The 24995-nt window shown below is 40.2% G+C and overlaps 1 protein-coding gene across 18 annotated transcripts in view; it reads left to right on the top strand.

Annotated features, from left to right (window-relative positions):
• SPAG1 (sperm associated antigen 1) overlaps positions 1-24995 on the top strand; it is a 96558-nt gene that overhangs the window by 1076 nt on the left and 70487 nt on the right. For 3 of the 18 annotated variants that reach the window (XR_016348697.1, XM_075920292.2, XM_075920276.2), the window contains exons 2-11: positions 1651-1736; positions 2297-2438; positions 3481-3640; positions 4780-4905; positions 8699-8760; positions 13420-13538; positions 14659-14764; positions 16878-17008; positions 17728-17834; positions 21086-21242. Coding sequence is in view for 17 of the 18 variants with exons in the window: in XM_075920292.2 (XP_075776407.2) it covers positions 1730-1736; positions 2297-2438; positions 3481-3640; positions 4780-4905; positions 8699-8760; positions 13420-13538; positions 14659-14764; positions 16878-17008; positions 17728-17834; positions 21086-21242 (1117 nt within the window). In the remaining variant the exon portion in view is untranslated. Of the gene's footprint in view, positions 1-1619; positions 1737-2105; positions 2178-2296; positions 2439-3480; positions 3641-4779; positions 4906-8698; positions 8761-13419; positions 13539-14658; positions 14765-16877; positions 17009-17727; positions 17835-21085; positions 21243-24995 lie in introns of those variants that run through there. The other 15 variants (XM_075920291.2, XM_075920281.2, XM_075920284.2 and 12 more) reach the window with 14 other exon arrangements.

Here is a 24995-nt window from a genome sequence, read left to right as displayed (position 1 = left end):
GCTGGGGCCAGAGACAGGGTGCTGCTGGGTGCTGGGGACAGTGTTGGTGAGGGAAGTGGTCAGGGTACTCCTGGAGGGGGGTCTGGGCAGGGGACAGGGGCAGCTGGGACCAGTACCTGGCAATCTTGCAACTCTGGGTTCCGGAAGTGTGCAACTGCACTTCCCTTCCCCAAACAGCTGGCATGCGTGCTGCCTGAACAGCAGGGGCTGTTTCACCCCAGCAACTTACTTCTGCGATGCCGTCCTGCGGTGGGGAGAGTGCAGGGAGTCCCAAGGCAGAGCGTGCTGCCTGCACAGTCGGAGCTGCGCAGCCCCTGGTCTCCTGACCTCCCTCCCCCCCACCATGCAGAAAGGCCACGGAACTAAGTTGCTGGGTGCTGCTGTTCAGGCGGTGTGCGCCGGCTCCTTTGGGAAGGGAAAGTGCTTCCCTCCCCGCTGTGGGTCACATGGGGTCACCCCTGTCCGGCACCCCTCTAGTATGCTGGCCAGGAGCAACTGTTCCCCTTTGCCCCCGCCTCGCTATGCCTCTGTGTCACCAGGGAGGAAGGGGAAACAAGTGTGCTGTTTCTTTAAGAAGTTGGCTAGCCGGCTCTCTCTCTTTCAGAGGGGGCGAGGGAGTGCTGGCTCCTCGCAGAACCCCTACTTTTGCTCCGCACCCCAGGGTTCTGCAGAGCATCAATTGGGAAACACTGGTCTAGACCATCCCTGATAGATGTCATCTCACCTGCTTTTAAATATCTCCAGAGATGGAGATTCCACAACCTCCCTAGGCAATTTATTTCAGTGTTTAACCACCGTGACGGGAAGTTTTTCCTAATGTCCAGCCTAACTCTCCCTTGCTTCAATTTAAGCCCATTGCTTCTTGGCCTATCCTCAGAGGCCAAGGAGAACAATTTTTCCTCCCTCCTGCTTGTGACACCCTTTTAGATACCTGGAAACTGCTATTATGCCCCCTTTCAGTCTTCTCCTTTCCAAACAAAACAAGCCCAATTCTTTCAGTCCTCCTTCATAGGTCATGTTCTCTAGACCTTTAACCATTCTAGTTTCTCTTCTCTGGACCTTCTCCAATTTCTCTACATCTTTCTTGAAATGTGGTGCCAAGAACTGGACATGATACTCCAATCGAGGCTTGATCAGTGCAGTCGAACGGAAGAATGACTTCTCATGTCTTGCTCACAACATTCCTGTTAATGCATCCCAGAATCATATTTGCTTTTTTTGCAACAGCGTCACACTGTTGACTTGTATTTAGCTTGTGGCCCACTATGACTCCTAGATCCCTTTCTGCAGTTCTCCTTAGATTGATGAGGAGTATCAGGAAACCTTGACACAACATCGGTCAGCATGATAGGTGGTAGTATTAGTACACAGTGCCTAACCTTTGTCAAGAGTTTTGAAAGCATCACGGCAAAGGGGAGGTTGAAGATAGGATTTTGAGGAAGATAAGAGCTAGTGAAGGAAGTATGAAATGCCTTTTTTGTATAATATGTGCTTAGTTTGGTGAGTCTTAATCTGCCACTGGGAATTTCCAAATTTTATAATTTAAGTATTTCCTATTAAAATAGCATGCCATCTGAATTTTTTAAAAATATCACAAGAAATATATATCTGAATTACAGCAATATAGATTCAAATTAACAGCATCTGTAGATGTTTTTCAGCAGCAACTCCACTTAAAAATGTGAGGTGATCCCACATAAGCTCCTCAGAGTTATCCTCACGTAAGTCCATGGAAGGTAAATTAATTGCATCAACTTGTTAGTTGTTCTAAGATGATTTTTCCTCAGTGCTTTTCTTTATGAGGGACCGAATAAAATAGCAATATTCATTTAAAAGACATATTACCCTGCATGAGAGGAACAGAAGCCAAAAGGTTTTGCAAAGGTGAAACTTGAATATTTAATATATGATATTTCTAATTTTTGCTTGCATTGTTATAATTGTTGATTATTTCTGTAATGCTATCTGTGTGTGTAGCACTTTGTGGTTACAATAGAAGAGACTAGTTTTGCTCAAAAGAGTTTACAATCTTGGATCTCAGTCCTGCAAGCTGAGATCCTTATGTCCACTCAGACCCCCAGTGAAGTTAGTGGGACTCTCAACAGGTGGAACAGTTTGCAAGACAAGGACTTCAAGATGGCAACTTATTCATCATGTTAGCGGGACTATGCATCTATGTAAGGATTAGATATGAATTAGCAGCAAGGCTATTTCCTAACATTGGAATTGCATCAAAGTGTATCTGAGTACCACTTCAGGTATCAGAATAATTAGGCTGATTCTTTAAATATTTTAGAAATGAGTGACCAGCCAGTTTCATCTTTGTGGGACCAGGGAACAACAAAAACATATCAAATTCCTATTAATCATTTTGATTACAAGTTCATTGAAAAGTGCTCAGATGTTAAACACCTGGAAAAAATTCTCAGGATATTGAGGTAAACATTTAAAATTCTATCTTCATTAATATTTATATTACTGCTTTTTTGCTTTGTTTTTAGCTAATAGTTTATCTGTTGGTAAGATTGAAGGGATTGGGCTCAGTACTTGACTTATCTTAAAAGTGTTGGTGTCTTAACATAAGTTAAATCTCTAAATTAAAATTAATGAGTCATTAATGCTTGTGAAAGGTTCATTATTTGACAACCTTGGAAATAGAAATTCTATGTTAAATCTTCAGAAAGGGTACAGCTTGAGTAGCAGAAAAGTCTTCTGATTCTACCACTATTGTACCTTATTTGTGGCAAGGAAGGACCTGTGAAGAGGTGTGATTATTTCAGAAAGCGTGCTGATTTAATTCTTGCAATTTTTGGTGAGAGTGACAACAATAGTTATATATGCGTGGTTTATGTAGCCATGTGTGTCCACTAAAAATATTTGCAGTTAATACTAATTGCAATGGTTTTTGTAATGTGAACATTTGCTCATTAGACACTGGACCAAGGCTGCCAGCTCATTTTACAGTTGTCATCAAACTATTGTAAAATGGTAATAACAATTTTCAATCACTAGGGGTGTGTCTAGACTATAGGGTTTTGTCGACAAAAGTGGACTTTTGTCACCAAAACTACCTGTGTCTACACTACCGCCAAGTTCTGTCGACAGTAAGTCAACAGAGCGTGGCAGTTTTGTCAACGGCAGTAAACCTCATTCTACGAGGAATAATGCCTTTTGTTGACAGAGTTCTGTCAACAAAAGGCGCTATTACATCCACACTGCTTTTTAAAAAGAGAGCGTCTAGACTCTCTGTCAAAAAAGCGGCTTGCTTTGTCAATAGAACGGGCTGTAGTCTAGACGCTCTTTGTCGACAGAGGCTTTGTTGACAGTATCTGTCGACAAAAGCCTATAGTCTAGACGTACCCTAGGAAGTAAAAGAGACCACAATAGTGACTACTCTATCTCATATATAAAATTAGAGGAGAATGCAATATTGTTTATTGGTTTTTCGTCACCTTTAAATTGTCTTGTTTACCTTTTAAGATCTGGTGAGGAAGGATATTACCCTGATCTTACATTATTCTGTGAAAAACGCATTGAATGTTTAGCTCCGGGGAGTAGAGCCCTGCGAAAAGATAAACCTCCAGCCTCTGTGTCTGATTTTACAGCTGAAGAATGGGAAAAAATTAATGATGAAATGAAGGTAAAGTATATATGGTATGGCGATGTAAATATATATTAAAGTTATTAATTAATTAGTGCTCTGATTTTTTTGAGTAAACCTAATTAGAATTTGATGTCACTGTTGTTCTGAGACTGGTTACATATCAATTAATGCAGCAATTTACAGTTGCTAATAGTTCATTTGCCCTTGCACAGTAAAACCTGTTTAACTAAGTTAGAAAATATTGACTAGAACACCCTTAATTTTTATTTTTATTTGAATAGGACCCCTGAATCTTTAATTTCTATCAGAACAGCCACAACAAATGATGACACATTTATATATCATCTTTGATTTGAAGAGTCAGAAAGCATTTACAAGCTACATGGAGGGAAACATCCCACTATCAAGTGAAAAAAAATGTAGTTTCTGATTGTGTTGTGGCACAGCAGCACGGCATCACATTTTAGGACAGGAACTGAAGAATTCCATATGTAGCTAGGTAGAAGAGCCTTTAGATTGAATACTTCATTGTAAGGACAACAGTTCTTACACAGTAGTGTGACACCTCCGAAGTCAAAACTGGATGCAAGTCTAAGTCATAATGTGAAATATGAATGTGATTTTTCTGGCCTGGAATTAAGTTTGCCACTTACTGAGTCATACTGGGGTTCAGCCTAAGATGTATCAAATGCTTTTAGAATGTTTTGAGTTTCATATTGTGACCCCTTTGAGGTCTTCTCTTTTTGGTTAGAGATTTTACAACATTTTGAGATTTAACATGGTGAGAAATCGCTTGGAAAGCGATTCCTTACAATAGTATGTATGGGTAGATGTTTTGTGATACTATTGGATTTTTTTGGTGACAAGTCATATGCATATTAGTCTGTATCCTAATCACATTTACATGGTTTCTGGTTTTGTTTAATTATTACTATTTTCCCCAAAGATGATTCTCTTAGCTCTTGTAAACAATATATTTTTAAAAAAAACCTGTTCCTGCTACTACTCTCCAAAAGCACGGCTTATGATGACTATCACACCAACAGAGAAGTGCTAGACCTGAAATCCATCCAAGTCATTCCTTGATTTGGGTATATACAGGGCAGTATATTAGACCATTGAGAGGTCTGCATTCACTGTTTTGAAGTATAGTGATATTGTCTGTTTCTTTTCAGAGCTGGGTAACAGAAATGAAGGAAGAAGATTATAAAATACAATTTCCTATAACAGAAACACTTCATGAGAGACTAGACAATTTGCCAGCAATTCGTGGTTCAAATAGCTGCCTTCATGATGGCCAGGTATCTCTTTTCTTAAAAATGTGTAACAAATTCATTTTAAATTGTTATTTCTATGATATAGGTGTACCTTTAAACATAAGTAGTGTGTTAATTTGAGCCTTTCTTGACTATTTGTTGTAATCAACTGTATAATGATGAGCTTAGTATATGCTCCCTAGAAAGACTAGGCATGGTTTCTGGTTTTGGTGGGGAGACGGCCTAATGGAGCTCAGGCTAGCTTTGTATGCTGAGGTCCAAAGAGAGCACCATTGCCATCCCCTGACTCGCCTTGGCAGGCCACCCAGCCTGTCTGGGTCTCAGGGACCCAAAAATTATAATTGAAAGCAGAAGAGTCAGCTCAAAAAGTCTGAAAACTGCTCAGGAGGCAATGAGAGGGTTGCTAGGGGCTGTGTACTAGGAGGAGTGTAGCTCAAGATACAGGGAGGGGTATTGCTAGGGGCTGTACCTCCATTATCCACTGGGGAGCCCTAGGTGGTGTGGTGGGACCTAAAGATGGAACAGGGCCAAATGGATGGCAGAAATGAGCTCACCCATCCCCAGTGGTGCCTGAAGCTTGCACTTTGGGGAGCCAGTACCCTCTCCTGCCTCCCTTAACAGTTCTTGAAAGGTAAGTTGTTACAGGGCCCCCCATGCTTTATGAAAATTGTCTTATGAATATGCATAACTTGAAGAAGCTTTATGCAAAACAGATCATATAACACATCATTTTTAAAGTTACAGTCTGCTGAATCTGTATATCCTATTTTTGTGCAGGTAGCATTTTTTATGTGAAGTTAGAAATATGAAACATTCATTTGTGTTTAATTCTGTATGTGCTAATGAGGGCTATTAGTAATAATTTGGGAATTTAACAGCTCATACTTAAACCAAAGGCCCATGAATGGTTTTATTTTTACTGTAAGCCCAAACTGATCCTAGAAAGATATGTGATCATACCACCTGGTAGTGGAATCCATCTTGAGTCTGATACTTTCCCATGGGAATGGGAAGACTGACCAAAGGGTTCCCGTTCTGGGGGAAAGTCTGATTAAGGAATGGAAAGCAATCAGGTCTTTGTCTTCGGCTGGCTTTTGGAATTGCCTCCCTACCCTAAGAGGATACACATGAAGAAACCTGGAAACAAAAACAAAAAACTATAGCGAAAGAGTGAAGGCAAAGCTGTATGGCCCAGGTAAAAAAAGATCAATTCTGACCTGAGATAAGAACAATTGTTTAGGGCAAGACTTTCCATGTAACAAGTGTCTTAGTATATTAGAATTAGCTGGTGTGTTTTGTTTATTTTAGCTTAGTAATTTACTTTGATCTGCTTGTTTTCATGTACAATCACTTAAATCCTATTTTTTATACTTAATAAAAACACGATTGTTTATTATCAAGCCCAGTGTAAGTAATTCTTATTTGGGAGGAGCAATCACTGTGCATATTTCTCTTTCATTGATAAAGGGGCTGAACATCTTCATGAACTTTCTCTGTATAAAACTTACACAGAGTAAGATGGATTTATTTGGGGTTTAGTACCCTTTTGGGAGTTGATTTCCTGGGTGTTGTCAAAGATCTTATAGTTGAGTCCTACCAGAGCTGATGGGGTTCAGTGTTTGAGTTGCTCTGCAGGGGAGCAGTAACCCCAACTCTCTGCCTTGGCTGGAGGAGACCAGAGATTTTGGCCCAGGAGTTAGTGTGGAGACATAGAGGTCAGGAAGGCTGGCATTAGTGCTTGATTAGCACTAGGGATGTAAAAGCCCATTTAATTGGCTAACCACATAAACATAGTTTAACTGGTTAACTGATTGGCGGAGGGACTGCTACAGCCCAGTCAAATCAGCTCCTTCCTGCACCCTCCCTTCCTCCGCTGCTTATAGGGGCTGCTCTGGGCAGGATGCCCCAGGGGATTTTTGTGATCTAACCTGTCACATAAATGACCAAAATTAAACCAAAACTACCTATTGAATACAGTACTCCACCTATATATTTTATACTCTGAGTTATTTCCAGTGCTTTTTAAGAAACAGCTATCTTCCTGATATAATAGTATATATAATAGTAAGATTATAATAGTAAGATTTACTTAACAGATCCTCACAACAGGTTCACAAGTACTTTTTCCTTACAAAGTTTATTAAAAGGAAACTTTCTTGGAAACAAATCAATTTTTAGTAGTGATGTAAAATTCCATTTAATTAGTTAACTGGTCAAACTTAATGTTTAACCAGTTAACTGATTAAACGGGAGCAAGCAATGGGGCTGCTCCAGTCCTGCTGCTTCTGACCACACACTGGGCTGTTGGTTCCCTGGCCATGTGGGCTGGGAGTTGTACTGGGGTGTGGGAACTGGCTCCCAGCTCGCACAGGTTTGAGGGGTGGGAGTTGGCAGCCTCGCACGGGGATAGAAGTGGCAGGCAGGAGGGTGGGGGTAGGCTGCAGGCAGGAGGTTACTCCTGGGTAATGATTAACTATTCACATCTCTAATTTTGAAGCCACTTTAGTAGGGAAGACTTTTCAGGTTGAAGATGGAATTTCTGATCAAAACTTGAGACACAGACTGAGATGAAACTGATTAGCCTTCACCCCAGAGTAGTCCTGTGACTAGGGTACAGACCTGCGATATAGGAAATCTATGTTTAATTAAGTCTGTGCTCTGCTTGTTTCAGGGCAGGTACTTAAGTTTGTTAGCTATTTGTCTGTTGTGGTGTGGGTCTCTGGACTTGATGACCTCTTGAGGTTCCTTCCAGTTTTATGATTCTCTCTATATTTTGTTGTGGGAAACTTTGAAAGGTCTCAGATTTGTTCTAATGCAGAAAGGGAAAATTCCTAAAATTTCAAAAAATGTTATGGGAAAGAAATCTATTTCTTGTGCATTTCAAGCAGGATATATATAGGAGGGTGATTTTGAATAGTTTTACCTATGTATAGTGCAATTACCAGAAGAAAGTTATAGGAGGTCAGGTTTTGAGGTATCAGAGCTGAGGTGTCCTTGATATTGTGGTTCTATTGAGGCAGCAATTGTGGATGTGGATGTTAGGTTCCCAAGAGCACGGGAGTCTTTCTATTGAGGGCTCTTACCCTTTTGTGGAATGAACCCAAAAGTTAAGCCCTGTTTCCATCTTCACATGCTGAAACAATATGAGGATAACTGTGTAAGTGAAATCTCACTAAGCTTCCTTACTTTGGGTTTCGCCCTGTGATTTGTCCTTTTGTTTTAAATGTAGGACTTTCAGGTTGAAAAAAACCCTGCTAATTGATATGAGTGAGTATGTAGTGTTGTAAACATACATATGAAGCACCTAATAGATTTTCCTTAAAAGTCAAAACTAGGAAAGGCTTGAAAACTAGTGAATTTTTGAAAATAGCTACAGGCTGGAGACCAGTCATGAATACTGTTGACCCCAGATACTAACTAGGGCTGTGGTTCTCAGCTGGTGGTCCATGGACCACTTGTGGTTCATGGTGACTTTTTCTGTGGTCCACAGGAACATTGTCCAAAGTCACATGGTGTGAGCAGGTGCTGCCATTAGGCTGTTTTACGTCGTGTTCACAAGCATGCGGCGCATCATCCATAGCCATCACCTAGGATGCAACTGCGTGGTGTAACTTCCGTCTGAGGCTCTGAGCGTCAGTGTAGCTGCTGCCGTCATGCTGAGCGGTTGCTGTGTCGTTCGTCTTGTGCTGCATGTGCTGGAGGTGGTCCATGAACTGAAACCAGTTGAGAACCACTGATCTAGGGGAACAAAAAGAGAAGCTAACAATCAAGTAATTTGGTAAATAATGAATTCTCAGCCTCTTTCTTTTCTTTTTAGAACAAAGAATATAAACAAAGAAAGAAGAAAAATATACCACGAGATTACAGGGAATGGGACAAGTATGTTAAATCATTCTTTTAATTTTGTATTGAAATTTGTAACTTTATTTTTATAGTAGAATACTACTAGGTAATATGGACCAATTAATTTTGATTTAAAAAAAAACATGTTTCACCTAAAATTAATATTTCATGAAATTATAAAAATACAGGTGAGACTTGTTTTTTATTCTAGAAGACTTACCCAGTGTTGCCCCAGTCCTTCAGGGCAGGGGGCTGGTGGTGTGAGGACTGCAGGAGTAAGGGTGGGGGTTGAGGAGCAGCTTAGGACAGGGGGCTCGGGATGTGGGGAGTGCAGGAGTCAGGATTGGGAGATGATGAGGAGCTCAAGTCAGGGGGTGAGGAGGAGGGAGAGCTCAGGGCAGGGGGTGAAGATGACTGTTGGTTTCTCCCTGGGGAATGCCCAGGGTGTGAGGGAGGGGTCTGTGAACTCTGCCCACTGGCTTCTCCCTGGGGACCAGAGGAGGACTGGGAAACATAGGCCAGCACTCCCAGGAACTGGTCCAAATGGTGGGGAAGGGAGTTGCCCAGGCTGGGTTGAGGGCAGGCTATGGCTCCTCAACGAGTGGGAGCTGGGGCTTTGCTGCCTGGTTCTGGTGGCGCTTTGGCTTGGGTGCAGCAGTGGGGCCGGTAGGGCTTTCCCCCCTTCCACTGTCCGGCACTGCAGCCAAAGGCCAGGGGAATGGGTTTGGGGTAGGAGGACCACTTATTTACCTGGGCTGCTGGCTGGCAAGATGGTGAGCCCCAGCCGGTCACTCTCTTCCTCATGCAGCTGTCTCCTGTGGTCTCTCTACGGTATAGCTGTTCCCCACACTCGCTGCCCCAATGGCTATACTGCAGTATAGCTGTCCCTTCGATCATCCCCCTCCCTTTCCATGTTATAGAAAATACAGGCAGTCCCCGACTTACGTGGATCCGACTTACGTGGGATCCCTAGATACGAACGGGGTGAGGCAACTCCCGCACATGCGCAGCAGAATTCCCGGGGCTCGCTCACCTGGGTCCTAGGATCCTCCTCCTCCTCGGGCCGGCTCCGACTGGGATCCCGCAGAGCTGCCGGGCAGAGGAAAAGTGCCTCCCCACGCCCGCTGCCCCCCCCACCCCCCTGCCAGCAACAGGCTGCCCCCTCCCCTGAGCAACAGGCTGCCGAACAGACAAAAGCAGCCTCTCTGCCCCTCCTCCCCTCTATACATGCCGGGCTCCCGGAGCGCAGCAGCGTCCCCGGGGCTCGCTCACCTGGGTCCTAGAATCCACCTCCTCCTCCTCTTCGGCCGGCTCCAACTGGCCTCTGCCTGCAGCAGCTGGCCACAGGGACAGGGATCCCGCAGAGCTGCCGGGCAGAGGAAAAGTGCCTCCCCACGCCCGCTGCCCCCCCCCCGCGGCCTCGCATCCTGCACGCCTCCCCCCTCTCCCCCTGCCAGCAACAGGCTGCCCCCTCCCCTGAGCAACAGGCTGCCGAACAGCAGACAAAAGCAGCCTCTCCGCCCCTCCTCCCCCTATACATGCTGGGCTCCCTGGGCAAACAAAGACTCCACCAAAACAAACAAAGTGCTGGCCTCATTGTGATAGCAAAAAAAGGACCCTCCTCCTAGAACCCTGGGTGGTGTGTGGAAATAAAGCTATTAGCTCAAAGCATGGTGCAGAGCTGTTTGGTATTTGATGAGTTACTCTTTTAGTCCTGAGTTTGTCACAGGGACAGAAATAGATGTGAAATCTTCTGAACAGGGGAACAGACAGCAAAACAAACATTAGAGGGGAGTTAACCTTTCCCTATGCTATCCAAAACTAAAAAAAATGTTTGGCTAGAGTTTCCCCTACAATATGTACCAGTTCCGACTTACATACAAATTCAACTTAAGAACAAACCTACAGTCCCTATCTTGTACGTAACCCGGGGACTGCCTGTAATCAAATTCCAGGCACATCCCATTTTCCTGGCATAAACAAACCCTGACCTTGCTGTAAGTTAGAAGCTGCATACCAATAGAATATGTAAACAGACAACATAAATAATAAATGCAATGAAAGCTTTACCATCTGGCCCTCATGTGAAGGAGGTTGCTTGTTAATCAAATGTCCCAGATAACAAAGCTTATTGCTCTGCCTCCATCTCCTACTATCAAATCTGGCTCCCAGCAGGTCAAGGCAGGCTGAGGGGGAAGGAGGCACATGCTGATGATGTCAGCCAGCAGTGCTGGCTGTCAGAAGCTCCGCAACAGCTGGCTGGGCAGGCAGGAGACATGTGTGTGCCGAAGATGCAGTGGTTTTATGACTGGGGCCAGGGCTCTTTTCCGGTTAACAGAGTGCCGGATAACAAAACTTTCATTGTAATTTAATTGTTTAAATTCATTTTTAAACATCTTAAGACTTTAAAGTCTAATGAGACAGTAATAGAACAAGGAAGGACATTTAAAATGTGATTTTTTTTTTTTACCCTAACTTTAAAAACCAAACAGTATTCATTTTATGTTCCTAAATTGGGGTGTGTGTGTGTGTGTGTGTGTGTGTGTGTGTGTGTGTATGCATGCTTTTGGTGCTTCGTGGATTCCTGCTCCTGTGCAGAGCTCCATTAACTTCGTGGGCGTGGGCTTGGTGCAGGCACAACAGTTTGTCCTCACACAATCAGAGGTCTTTATAGGTATGGTTAAGATTTTGTCATAGATATTTTTAATAAAAGTTAGGGACAAGTCACAAGAAAAATAGAAAAACTAATGGAAGTCAAAACCTGTCCCTAAATTTTACTAAAAAATCCCTGTCAAAATGGGGATCTGCTTTACACGGGACAGCTGTAGGGATGAGAAGCTGCTTGTGGTAGCTGGAGAGGCTACCCCTACGGCCTGCAGCTCAGGGTGTCCCCTGCTGCCTATGGGAGGTGGAAGCTTGGAGGTTCCCTGCAACTCGTATGTGGACAGAAGCTTTGGGTTTATTCACAGCAGCCCAGAGCTGTCTGCCATCCTCAATGACCTGCAGTATCTAGAAGCTCAGGGTTCCACTGCCAATCTTGGCAGCAGGGAGCTCAGAGGTTTCTCACTGCCACCCTCCAGGAACTGGGGGTTTCTCACTGCTGTCAGTGGCAGAGAGGTCAGAGATCCCCTGCTGCTCCACTCATAGTGGTAGGGAGCTGTGGAGATAACCTTGCCGGCGGTGGCAACTTGGAGCAGCAGGGGTACCCCACAGCTTCTTGTCTAGTGAGTAGCAAGGGACCCTGCAGCTCCTGACCACCACAGGCTGAAGTCATGGAGACCATGGAAGTCACAATTCTGTGACTCCGCAATCTCCATGACTAAATCACAACCTTACTTATAGGTATTTTGCTATTGTATAAGTTTCTGATGTTATAAAATGTATTTAAGTGCATAAATATTTACAAAAACAGAGCATAGATTTTTACACGTTCTAGAAAAATATGTTGCCAGAATAATTTTGACAGAAATTTACTTTTTTTGTCATGAGCCCTCTAATCAGTGGCATTTGTGCAGACTGATTTAATAATCAATTTAATTTTCAAATAACCTGTCCCAGGTTACAAGTGCAAAAGAATAAATGGAGTAAGTATTTTTGTTTTTCTTTGTTGACCAACACACTAGAAAGCTGTTCTTACCTTTACTTCTGTGAAAAAAAAAGATGTATTATAATACTTCAGTGTTATATCTCTTATAATTTTTGCAGTTTTACTTATCTGTTCTGCCTTCAGAAAATAATTAAAACTATAGCTGGTTGAACATTTTTCAACAATACTTTTTTTGGTCAGAAAAATCTGTAGAAACTGAAAGTGTTCATGCGAAAGAATTTCTGATGCATTTCCCATTATGAAAACATTTGGAAAATAATAAACTCTAATAGTCAAAATCTTATTTTAACATGTTTTAAATTTCAAAAGTTCCATTTTCCAGGTTGAAATTTAAGTAAATTTAAGGTAAACTTTTTGTATAAGGTCAAAGTCAAAATGGAACATTTGATTGACCTGATATCATTTTTTTTATTTTTGGTACAAAAATTTGCAAAACTGATCTTTTTATCATGATTTGGGACAGGAATAATTTTTTTAAATCTTGAAAATTTTTGCTAGATGCTGAGATTGTTTCATGCTCAGCTTTAATTAGGTCTTTATTGTTTACAAGTAGTGGATCACTTGGTTCAGAATACATTTCTTTTGATGGATTGTGTTACAACTGTAACATTTACTTGCAATTAATTAGTGAAAGGTCTTTAGAAAAAACACCTTGATAGCAGCTGTGAAGTGGTGGCTAAAATACTGTTTTCCCTTTGGTCTTCCATTTGCAATATTTAATCACTTTCAGACTGTTCTTGAGAAGTGCAGAGTACCTGCAACCCCAGTTGTCTTCAGTGAGAATTATAAATGCTCATTAACTGTTAGGTTCAGCCCTTTAAAACAGTCTATTGAATTTTGCCTGATTCTTAGAATGCCACACTGACTTTGAAGAGTATTTTGGAGTGGACAGCATGAAAGAGGAACACACACACAAAGGAAATATAAATTGTTTTTAAAATTGTGTGTTTCTGCTGAATAATTTTTGATTGTTGAACAGACTGACAAAGTCTTTGTACACGATTTAGTTTATATCTGAACTGACATATATCGTTACGTGCATTTTATTGTGTGCATATGTAATATAGGTTTATATTTTTTTCTTTAAGGTTTGATGTGGAAAAGGAGTGTTCAAAAGTTGATGAGGGCAATGAAGAAAATAATTCAAAAACATGTTGCAATATTAGTTCAGATTTACCTGTAGTTGAAAAGGAAATAGACACAGCAGGTAAAATGTGACTTAATATCAAAATTGTCTTTTCTTTTATTAGATACCGAATTAACATTGCTCAGGAGAATGTTCATACAAACTGAAGAAATATTATAGAGGGAAAATGTGCTTTTGTTATATACTGTATCTCTTCCTTGGTTTTTTTCCCCAGCCATCACAGAAAATAAAAGTAAAACATATCCTAAGTCATCCCAGAAAAGGTTCATTTTGCAGAAAATTTAATATGCCTTCTAATAATGCATATAGAAAAATGTTTGCTTTAAATATAAGCTTATTAAATTGGAGTTGGGGATGCTGACGAAAAGTATAATTTCAGGACTGATTTCCCCTTGCCAACCCAGGGAGTATCTGGCAGGTGATCTGTGTGACACCTCCTCCTCACCCACCTCAGGATGGCCGCACGGAGAAGCCAGAAGGTGGGCTGCACAGTCCCCCCTGCTTCTCACAGGGAGAAGCTGGTGGGCAGACAGCAGGCTCCCACCACTCTGGGCTAATCCTGGGGAGAAGCTGGCAGGCGGGCTGTGTGGTCCCTGATGTCCTGAGCCATTCACAGCCCATGCCTGGTAGGCTTCTAGTAATGTGTGTGTATCTATAGAGAGAGAATTTCTTGTTGGATGTCCAGATACTCACTTCACTTATTTATTTAATCTATAGTATAGGCAACTTGTTGGTATGGAGGGATGGCAAGGATCTGAAGTCCTATTCCAAATGCTGCCAAGAGGCACAGATTTTTCAAGTATTACCTTTCTAAAGCACACCCAGTTTTCACTGCCCTTGGATTCTGTTGATCCTAGAAAATTTCAGTGCAAATTTTCCACTGAGAAGAGTTGGGAAAAATCTCGTCTTTGTTGATGAATACAAAATAGCAACATAAAATCTTTTATTCCGAAATATAAGAGTTCTGACAGTTTCCTTCTTTTTTATTTCGGGAGTTTCCAAAAAAATTTTATAATATGGATCATGTTTTAATAGAAAGATTGTCTTTTAGTCCAGTCCTTTTATGACTTCTGAAACCAATTTGTACAATATAATTAAATAAAAATACTTGTATGTTAAAATGTTATATTTTGCTTCTGTTAATAGTTAGCTATTTTTATATCTAAAGATTATGTTCTAGGTATGACTAAGAAAGAAAAAAAAATTATTGCTAATCGTGAAAAAGAAAAAGGTAATGAAGCTTTTGCCACTGGGGATTATAAAGAAGCAGTGACATATTACACTCGGTGAGTTAATGCAATTTGAACCATTCTTTAATTAATGGTTGTTAATATTATGTATATATCAATATAGCTCAGGATCTTTCTTGTTGAAGGAACAAATGGGCAACTTACAAAAATGGCAAAAAATTTCTCATTGAGCTATGTCAAAATTCTGCATATTGATTAATGAATGTATAAGCGACCAGGAAAAATGAGTGAAAGGTGAGGTAACAATATCTGCAGATGACACACAACTGTTTAGGTTATTCAATACTAGAGGAGACTCCTGAGGCACTAGTGTTCCAATAACTTTTTCCTCCGCTGAGCAGAATGAATTTTATTATGCGGAGGTGATGTGCAACACAGGACACACAATTGCAGGAAGACAAAAGATAGTCTTGTGATTAAGGCAATTGAATGTTACTCTGAGAATTAGATTCTGTCCTTGCCTCTGCCACAGAGTTTGTGTATGAGTCTGGGCAAGTCAATAACCAAAATTTTCACAGGTGGACACAATCTAGGTCTCAACAAAGATGCTAATTATCTTACCCATTACAAAGATAGCTTCCCCAATTATCATCTCTAATATCATTAGCTCACAGACATTTACCTCCCTCCCTCATCCCCCCTCTGTTCTGAAATTTGATTTGTCCTTTTCATATGTGTTCACTTTTTTTGATTGTATCCCTTTGGTATATATGGTCATGCCAATTTTCTTCCACAATTTGATCTGAGGTAGTGGGTCTGGCCCACGAAAGCTCATCACCTAATAAACCATCTTGTTAGTCTTTAAAGTGCTACATAGTCCTGTTTTTTGTTTGAATTTTCATGTGCACAACCCCAGTTTGAGTGGAGAAAAAAGGAGGACTCTCAGAATTTATAACAGAAAAAGAAGGGAGAGTTAATACCTGTCAGTTGTAGTGCTGGTGCTAATGAAGCTAACTGAATGGGCTGGAAGTGTCCCATACTTAGCTTTTGACGTCAATGGGAAGTTCAAATGTAAGGAAGGCTTGTTTTTATAATGGGCCATCCAGTCAATGTCTTTGTTCGGGCATAGGGAAACTGTCAGATTTGCATATTAAGGTCAATTCTGCTCTCTCTGTCTCTCTCTCTGTCTCTGTCTCTGTCTCTGTCTCTGTCTCTGTCTCTGTCTCTGTCTCTGTCTCTCTCTGCATTTGGCTTGTGAAATTCCTTTGTAGAAGAATGGCTGCTTTTAAATTCATGATTGAGTGCCCAGGGAGGTTAATTAAAGAGGGTATCATAATGCGTGCACAGAAGAGGAAGCACAGGCAAACTTAATTCTGATGTTATATCTTTTGAGTGCTTCTGTTTGCAATCTTAAATGTTTAATGTATTTTTTGGGTAACATATGGATATCAAGAACATTCACGGTAGCATTAGATAAGATGTTTTTTTTAAAGAAACATAAACACTCATTCTTGAGGGCCTGAGCCAACTGCTAATTTGTAGGAACAAGAAGAAACTTCCCCAGTGAACAAGTTATTCCATATTTGAGCATAATGTTTTGTTTATTTTTTATTTTTTTTCCACCTTCATCTCAAACATTTGCCATTGTCCACTGTCAGAGACAGGATAATATGCTAAATGGAATTCTGGTGTGACCTAGTATGGCAATTTTTATTTACTTAAGTTTCTAAAATTTCTAAAATTTGACTAAAATATGTTTGAGTGGATTGAGAGTAATTTTAAATGGCTACAGTCCTATCTAGTGCACAGCTATATAGAAAAGATCATTACAACCTGATTAGTTTATACTGCACTTCAACTTTTTTTATCCTGTATACCATCTACCCAGCTGTACCACCTCAAATGGAAAAAAATAGATTTTTATTTTAATTGGCATAATTTACAAGAAAGATTTAATAAAAGACTAGAAGCCTCAAAGTTCTCTAAATTGTTTTAAGTGCTGCAACATTTCTGCACAAAGCATGCTTTGGTGCAGTTCTATGTTGTCATGATTTTAAATAAATTGATAAATTGAAATTGCTTTGCTTCATTATTTTAACTTTATTATAACTCTTTATAATTTAAAACTGATTTTGATGACTTCATTAAAGAGTTTATATAATCTTATTTTCTTTCTAGCATACAGCTTACTTTGTCTTGTCCTTTGCAGGAGCATATCAGTATTGCCCACTGTGGCAGCATATAACAACAGAGCTCAAGCAGAAATCAAACTTCAGAACTGGCACAATGCTTTTCAGGATTGTGAAAAAGTGTTAGATATGGAGCCTGACAACCTAAAAGGTGAAAGTAAACTGGCATTTCTCAGAATTTTATTTCTAGTAAAAAGTCTTTTTTGGAGTTTGAAACACAGGCCTGATTTTTTTAGCATTCATTGAAATCAATGGGAGAACGTTGACTTCAGTTGTCAGATCTCAAATGTGTGAGGAAAATGGTCCAGACTAACTCTTCCTATGCTAGTTTAAATGGCGGTTTGGAGATTTGTGCTGGTTAGTGCTGCCTATCCTTGATCAAGATTCTTGTGCTGAAGTGACGGTAGGATAGTGGTGTGCGGTCACATCATGCTCTCAAAATGATGACTGTTATTCACATCAAGTGGAGATGTCTCCCAATCATCACAGAAAAGAACTCTTAACAATCTTTAAGATGCCTTGAAACAGCAGTGAAAGGTGCTTGGTGCATGTTTTCTTACTAAGTTAAGTAAGTGAAAACAGTTAACTAAACTTATAAGGGGAGAGAGGGACAGGTAGAAAAATTAAGAGGAATGACAGTTCATGTATCACCATATATATATGTAGGGTACATTATATGAAATTACATTATCAGAATTTAAAAAAAAAATCCGTAACTTCGATACATAGCTATTATGAAATGGATGCAAGGCTTTAAAACAATTTAGCCTTACATTTCACATTGTACTTTCTCTAAATGTGAATTAATTGTAGTCTGCAGAATAATTTACAAGAATACATTCTAAACAGTGTGTTCTTTGTTTTTTATAGCTCTTATGCGCCGTGCCACTGTACACAAGTATCTAGGGAATTACCAGGCAGCTATAGAGGATTTGACCAAAGTATTACATGTTGAACCAGAAAATGCCATAGCTAAGGTAAAGACAATGACTCTGTATTTGTAGAACAAAGATGTGTTTATAGAACAAGATGCATGTTGCTTGTGTTATATGTGTTTGATGCAAGATAAAGTTGATATACTACAATATAGCAGTACACATATATCTACTCACTTTTTTATTCAGGCAAACTTCACTGAATTTCTATCTGGCTCACTAAATGAATTTATATTGAGGGCTGAGCTTCTACTTTTTTTAAATAGCAAATATATAGATGTGAACTGGAAGATTCTAGCTTAAAACACTGGTTAAAATGTTAACATATAATACATATTTTAAATAACTATTTTTAGAATATACCTTAATATGTTACTCTGTGACTATAGATGAGATAGTAATTATAATAAGTATCAGAGGGGTAGCCGTGTTAGTCTGAATCTGCAAAAGTGGCGAGGAGTATAGTTAGTCTATAAGGTGCCACAGGACTCCTCGCCGCCAATTATAATAAAAATGTGTGACTGATTTATATTCCCAGTCATATAATTAGTTCTAGAGGAGACATTGCTGAATCATTTTGGTGTTTTTTTTTTCCCACACAAAAAACTAAAGCTTGTTATCTTGTTTTCATACCATTATTAATATTTACATTTTACTAGTAATTTATCTAAAAAATTATAATGGAGTAATTCACGCTTTACTGTTTTGCTTTCTTTATTTCACATAGAATGGCAATCGTCCTCTTCTTCTCAGCCAAGATTTGATTCACTGCTTTCACAAAATAAGTAGTTTCCCATGAATTTCCAGTTGTTATAATAGGATTTAATGTTCTGATCATCCTGCAAGGTTCTGAGCATCTCTGAAGGTGTTGAAGCACCTTCAAATCCCATTGACTTTCATGGGTGTGGAGTGCACCAGATTCCTTTGCAGCTTCACCGGGTCAGGCCCTAAATCCATGCATAGTATGAAAGCGTACAAAATAAATCCATTACAGTCAACTCTCTCCCCATCCTTGTTTTTAAAGTCCCGAAGAATAGATTGTCTTTGTCAGTATGCACTTTTAAGTCAACAAATTAAGGGTTTTGTTGTCTGAGGTAGGAAATTTGCTCAAGAACTGAAATTCTTTTCTTGCCAATACCCAGCATGCATCCTTCTCATATGTACCAACAAGCTGTTGGCTTGAGTGCCATGACTAACCATCAGTGCAAATTATCAAGATTCTGCTGTGCTTCAATCTCATTATTACTGTGGAGATTTGTGATAGTAATGTTTTCTTAGAATTAAATAGAAATGTTGCAAATGATTGAAAATGCAATTTTCTGTCAAACTTTTTTGACAGATTTTATTTGTGTGTGTGTGTGTGTGTGGTAATTGTGACATTAAGTTGTCCTTTAGATATCAGGTAAATCACAAATTCCTCATCTCAGATAAAGCTATTACATCAGAAGTTAAACATGCAGAAAATATTAGAGAATATAGATATTGCATTAATTTCTTTTTAAAACACACTTTCTCTTGTTTTCCTTTAGGAGACTTAGTGTAGACAGAGAGAGAGAATGTAGTCAAAAGTATGAAATCAACAAAGGGGCATTCTCCTCCAGCAACCTCAGAATGTGAATGGTAGATTGAAGAAAATACATACTCAGGATAGGTCTACTCCAGGAGTGGGCAAGATATCTCTCACTGGCCAGATTCGGCTCTCCAAGCCACTGGATCCGGCCTGCAGACACCCCTCCTGGGACCCTCAGGAACGCAGCAGCTGCTGTTTTAAATGCAGGGTTGCTCAGTGTGACTCTCTACTCCAGAGGGATCTCCCCGACCCAATCCTCAGCTCCTGTTGGCCAGAAATAGCCAGCCAATGGGAGCTAAGAGATTGGCCTGGGGATGGGGGCGGCGCGAGCCTCTCCTCCCTCCCTGGGGTTGAGAGCCACTTGGAGGAAGCAGGCTGCATTTTCAGTGCTCTGGAGCTATAGCAGGCAGGGAGCCAGGCCTGCCTTGGAGGTGTTGCAGGCCGGGAGATGCTTAGGTAAGCACCTCCCAGCCATAGCCTGCCTCTGGTACCCCTGTCCCTCCAGCACCCCAGCTCCCCCCAAGTTACCTTCCAAATGCTCTGCACCTCCTGCCCCAGGTCACAACTCCTTCCCAGACCCTGCACACCTCCTAAACCCCTCCTCTAGCCTAGAATCCTCTCCTGAACCCCCCACTCCTTCCCTGACCCTATACCCCCATCTCCTGACCCAGGTCACAACCCCCTTTCATCCAAACACCCTCTCAGACCATCTCCTGCATCCAACCTCCATCCTTGATCTCACACCTCCTCCACAGAAAAGTGCAGCCCTTGAGCACTTTCCAAAATCTTGGAGTGGCCTCCCACCAAATATTGCCCACCCCAGATTACTCAAATGCAGCAGTTGGTTTGCAGACAAATCTTGCTTTGGCAAGTTTTACAGTTTGGTTGATTAAGTTAAGTGTTTTGCCCAAGAGAATGCAATTACTGACTTAATTTGTAATAAAAGAACAAAGTTCTTGAATGCTAATAAATAGCTGTAACCTCTAAGACATATGCCAAATTTGGCTTTTTAGGAGCTGTTTAAAACAGAAAATAGCAGCTTTTGAATTCTTCTAGTATTTTTCATATTGTTATGATAATGAAGTAAGTGGGAGAATTGTAAGCTCTTGTAAAATCAGCACAGCTTTTCATCAGTCAGCAGTGCACTTCTTCTAAACTCTCCAAGAAATTATAATTTCCTAAATTTGCTCCTAGCTGTTAGTTTAACTATTTGAAAAGAAAACAAAAGTCTCTGGCAAACATTGGGTACTCCATACTGTGGATTTTGATTATATTTATTTTTAGGCCTTTTCTTAAATTCCAGTGTAGTAATCCATTGTCTTTAGGCCTTAAATCTGTTAGTCTACAAGGATAGAGACTATGTCAGTGGTTCAATTGTCACTGTTGCACTGTCTGCACACAGAGGTAGACACAATTTATGTTTCAAAGAATTATTAATAAATGGTACCTATACATTTGTTTAATATTTATATGCAGTAGGTATTGGATATAGCATTGAAATGGAAGCCAGAAACAATTTAGTTCTAATCCTAGTTCTGGAGCTGACTCACTGTTTAGTCAAGAAGTTGTCTGTTTTCTTATTTTTAAGGTAATACTGATTAATCACTTCATAGGCTTGTTGTAGGCATTATTTAGAGAATGGAAAATGCTTTGCAAAGGTGAAGCACTATCTAAATGCTAATTTTGGAAGACTTCTAAAATAGCTATTATTCTTATACCACAGAAAAATCTGTCAGATATTGAACAGAAGCTGAACGATTTAGAGCCTGTTTCTGAGATTTACACCAAAGGAAAAAGAATACTTATTCAAGATATAGAGGAGTCAGATGATGATGGAAGAGGAGAAAATGAAGAACATGAAAATGGCAGTGGAGATAAAAGTAATATGATTGTTTATGTAATAGTTACCTGTGGTACCAGTCTTTGCTATTTGAAAGTTGTGAGCAGTGTTAATGTCCTACTCTCACTTTATCTTTAGCCCATTTTTTTTTCTTAACTTTGAAGTGGCACCCAAGGCTGCAGAAGCAATTTTGATTTTTTCCCCATTCTTTTGAGGATAGTGATCCCATTTATTTCCAATATGGTTTTCCATTGCCCTAGAATACTGAGTCCTTGATCATTGAAAAGGACACATCTGCCCAGTTAAATCTTATGTACATCTCCATCTCGTCTATTTTTAGGCCTTTATTCCATATCTGAATTCTACCTCTGCCCAATCTGAGTCCTTTTTTAAAGATCCTTCTTGCAAGTATCTGTGAGAACTTGTTGCTTTTCTGTTGATTAAAATAATAGGCAAAGGTAAAAGGATTAGATGGTGATTTACCCTCATTTACTCATTATGGGACCCAGTGCATTTATTTTTTTCCCTCTCTTCCATTTCCATACACTTGTTCATCTCATCCAGCTATTATATCTAGGAATTTAAAATCCTGTTTAAAATTAAAATTTTAGCTTGTTAACCGGCTAAATTACATGGTTAACAGGTCTGCTATGGTATGCTTTGGGCACAGGGTGGCTGGAGCAGTTTCCCCTCCTTGCATGCCATTGTGGGCCCAGCTGGGCTGGAACAACCTCCCATCTGTGGCATGCCATGGGCAGGAGATACTCTGGTTGGGCTGGGTGCCAATAAACTGGTTACCCCAGTAAGCATGCTGGTAAGGAAATGCTTATTGGGTAACTGGTTAACCCGTTATCCCTTTACATCTCTAATTATATCATGTCTTTTTTAAATTGTAAACTGGCACAGGGACTATAATTTTTATTATTTGTACCTTGCCTAGCACTGTGGGATCCAACCTGGCTGTGGCCTTTAAGCACTACTACCATATAAATGTTGTTGTTAATAGGTTTTCCTTAATGCAGTTCAGGAAGAAAAACTACAACTGTTTGCATAACTATGGCTCGTACACAGGCTGTCATTTGTGCAGGATCATATTTATCAAGGTGACCCAAAGGCTATAATTTTTCTTCAGAATTGATTTTGTGCTCTTCATCTTCAGAATATTGTTTTCTACATTCTGAAAATAACAGTTGATATAAAGAAGACACAAGATGGTGTGGTAATAGGTTTTCTTAAACCAACTTCATCAAATAATTAAGGAATTCATATGCAAACATCTGGAAGATAATAAGGTGATAGATAACAGCCAGCATGGATTTGTAAAGAACAAATCATGTCAGACTTATCTGATAGCTTTCTTTGATAGTTTAACAAATCTTGTGGATAAGGGGGAAGTAGTGGACACGGTATACCTAGATTTTAGTAAAGCAATTGATATGGTCTCGCATGATCTTCTTATCAATAAACCAGGGAAATACAACCTATGTGGGGTTACTATAAGATGGGTGCATAAGTGGTTGGATAACAATTCTTAGAGAGTAGTTATTAATGGCTCAGAGTCATGTTAGAAGGGCATAACAAGTGGGATACCACTGGTTTCAATTTTGGGACCGGTTCTATTGAATATCTTCATCAGCGATTTAGAGATAGAGTATGCTTATTAAGTTTACAGATGATACCAAGCTGGGAGGAGTTGCAAGTGCTTTGGTGGATATCATCATAATTCAAAATGACCTGGACAAACTGGAGAAATGGTCTGAAGTAAATAGGATGAAGTTTAATAAGGACAGTTGCAAAGTACTCCACTTAGGAAGGAACAATCAGTTTCACGCTACAAAATAGGAAGTGACTGTATAGGAAGGAATACTGCATTAAGAGATCTGGAGATGGTGGGGGTGGACCACAAGCTAAATGTGAGTCAACAGTGTGACACTGATGCAAAAAAAAAACAAAACCCCAAAACAAAACATGATTCTGGAATGCATTAACAAGAGTGTTGTGAGGAAAATACAAGAAGTAATTATTCTCTATTCTGCGCTGATTAGGCCTTAGTTAGAGTACTATGTCCATTTCTGAGCACCACATCAAGAAAGATGTGGAGAAACTGGAGAGGTTCCAGAGAAGAGCAACAAAAATTATTAAAGGTCTAGAAAACATGACCTGTGAGGGAATACTAAAAGAATTAGGTTTGTTTAGTTTGGAAAAGAGAAGAGGGGACATGATAGCAGTCTTCAAGTACCTAAAATAGGGTTACAAGAAGAGAAAAATTGTTCTCCTTGATCTCTAATGATAGAACAAAAAGCAATAGGCTTAAATTGAAGCAGGGGAGTTTTAGGTTGGACATTAGGAAAAACTTTCTGCCTGTCAAGGTGGTTAAACACTGGAATAAATTACTTAGGGAGATTGTGGAATCTTCATCATTGGAGATATTTAAGAGCAGATTGGATAGACATCTATCTATTAGGGATGATATAGATGGTGTTTGGTGCTGCTGTGAGGGCAGGGGGACCTTAGGAGGTCATCATTCCAGTCCCTTCCTGTTCTAGTATTCTGTGTTTCTGTTGGTGAGAGATAAGCTCATCAACAGAAGTTGTCAAATGAAAGATATTCATTTGAAAGATATTCTGCCTCGTCTCTCTAGTATCTTGGGGTATGTCTAGACTACATCCTTCTGTCGCCAAAGGGATGTAAGTTAGACATACCGACATTGCAAATGAAGCGGGGATTTAAATCTCCCGCACTTCATTTGAATAAAAATGGCTGCCGCATTTTGCTGAGTCAGCAGTGTGTCGGCAAAAAGTGGCTGTCAATACAGGGATCGGGTGACAAAGCCTTTCTTTATCGCCCGATCCTGTAAACCACATTTTACGAGGCATAAGGGATTGGCCAACAAAGGCTTTCTTTGTTGCCCGATTCCTGTCTTGACAGCTGCATGTTGCCGACAAACTGGTGACTCAGCAAAACTCGGTGGCCATTTTTATTCAAACGAAGCATGGGAGATTTAAATCCCCGCTTCATTTGCAATGTCGGTATGTCTAATTTACATCCCTCTAGCGACAGAGGGTTGTAGTCTAGACATACCCTTGGAGCCAACATGGTTAAACAGCATTGGTATAAAGTATTTTCTGTTCTAGCTTGTTTATTACTCCTTCCTTTGCTTTGCATGTGGCACCCTGGGTATTCACCAAACTCTTGAAAGTGGGTATGAGTCACTTTCCTCTGAGGCTGAACAAGGAACTTTATTTGAATAAAGAAAAAAGAAATTACCCCAAAGCTGCTCTGTCTCTCTGCTTTACTGTAGAACTTCTGCATAGAATCTCCCTCAGTTCCCTGCTGTATGGCTTCCTTCATCAGATTTAAGAATCGGTATTTTCCTCTAATCTTAAGTATCCCAAACCTAGAGGATTCTATGTACTCATGGTAAATAAAATGATCTTGTCTGTATCTCAAGGACTCTAGTAGTCATGTTTGATTTGATTTGATTTAGGTAATTTTAAAAAAGTTAAATCAGGAATAAATTAGGCATTCTAGATTATGTATTTTCATATAATATTTTAAAATATTAACTAGTTTGAACACTCTGGAATCAATACTTAAAGATATGAGGGCATTAAAAATTCTTGTGGGATCATTGGGTTCTTCTTTGAGTGGCCCCGTGGGTGCTCCAGTCCTGGTGTCGGGTCCCGTCCCGGTGCCGCAAATCGGAGAGCTATCAGAGCTGTGGTCCGCCGGACTGCACATGTGTGGCTGCCTCCAGCAGCTTTCTTGCCTTTGATGTGTTACGCGAGGTCCT

This window comes from Pelodiscus sinensis, chromosome 2 (assembly GCF_052426305.1).
Source record: "Pelodiscus sinensis isolate ZL-2025 chromosome 2, ASM5242630v1, whole genome shotgun sequence".
In the NCBI taxonomy this organism is placed as follows: Eukaryota; Metazoa; Chordata; order Testudines; family Trionychidae; genus Pelodiscus; species Pelodiscus sinensis.
The sequence above is the reverse complement of the archived record's forward strand: the minus strand, read 5'-3'. Positions and strand labels throughout refer to the sequence as shown.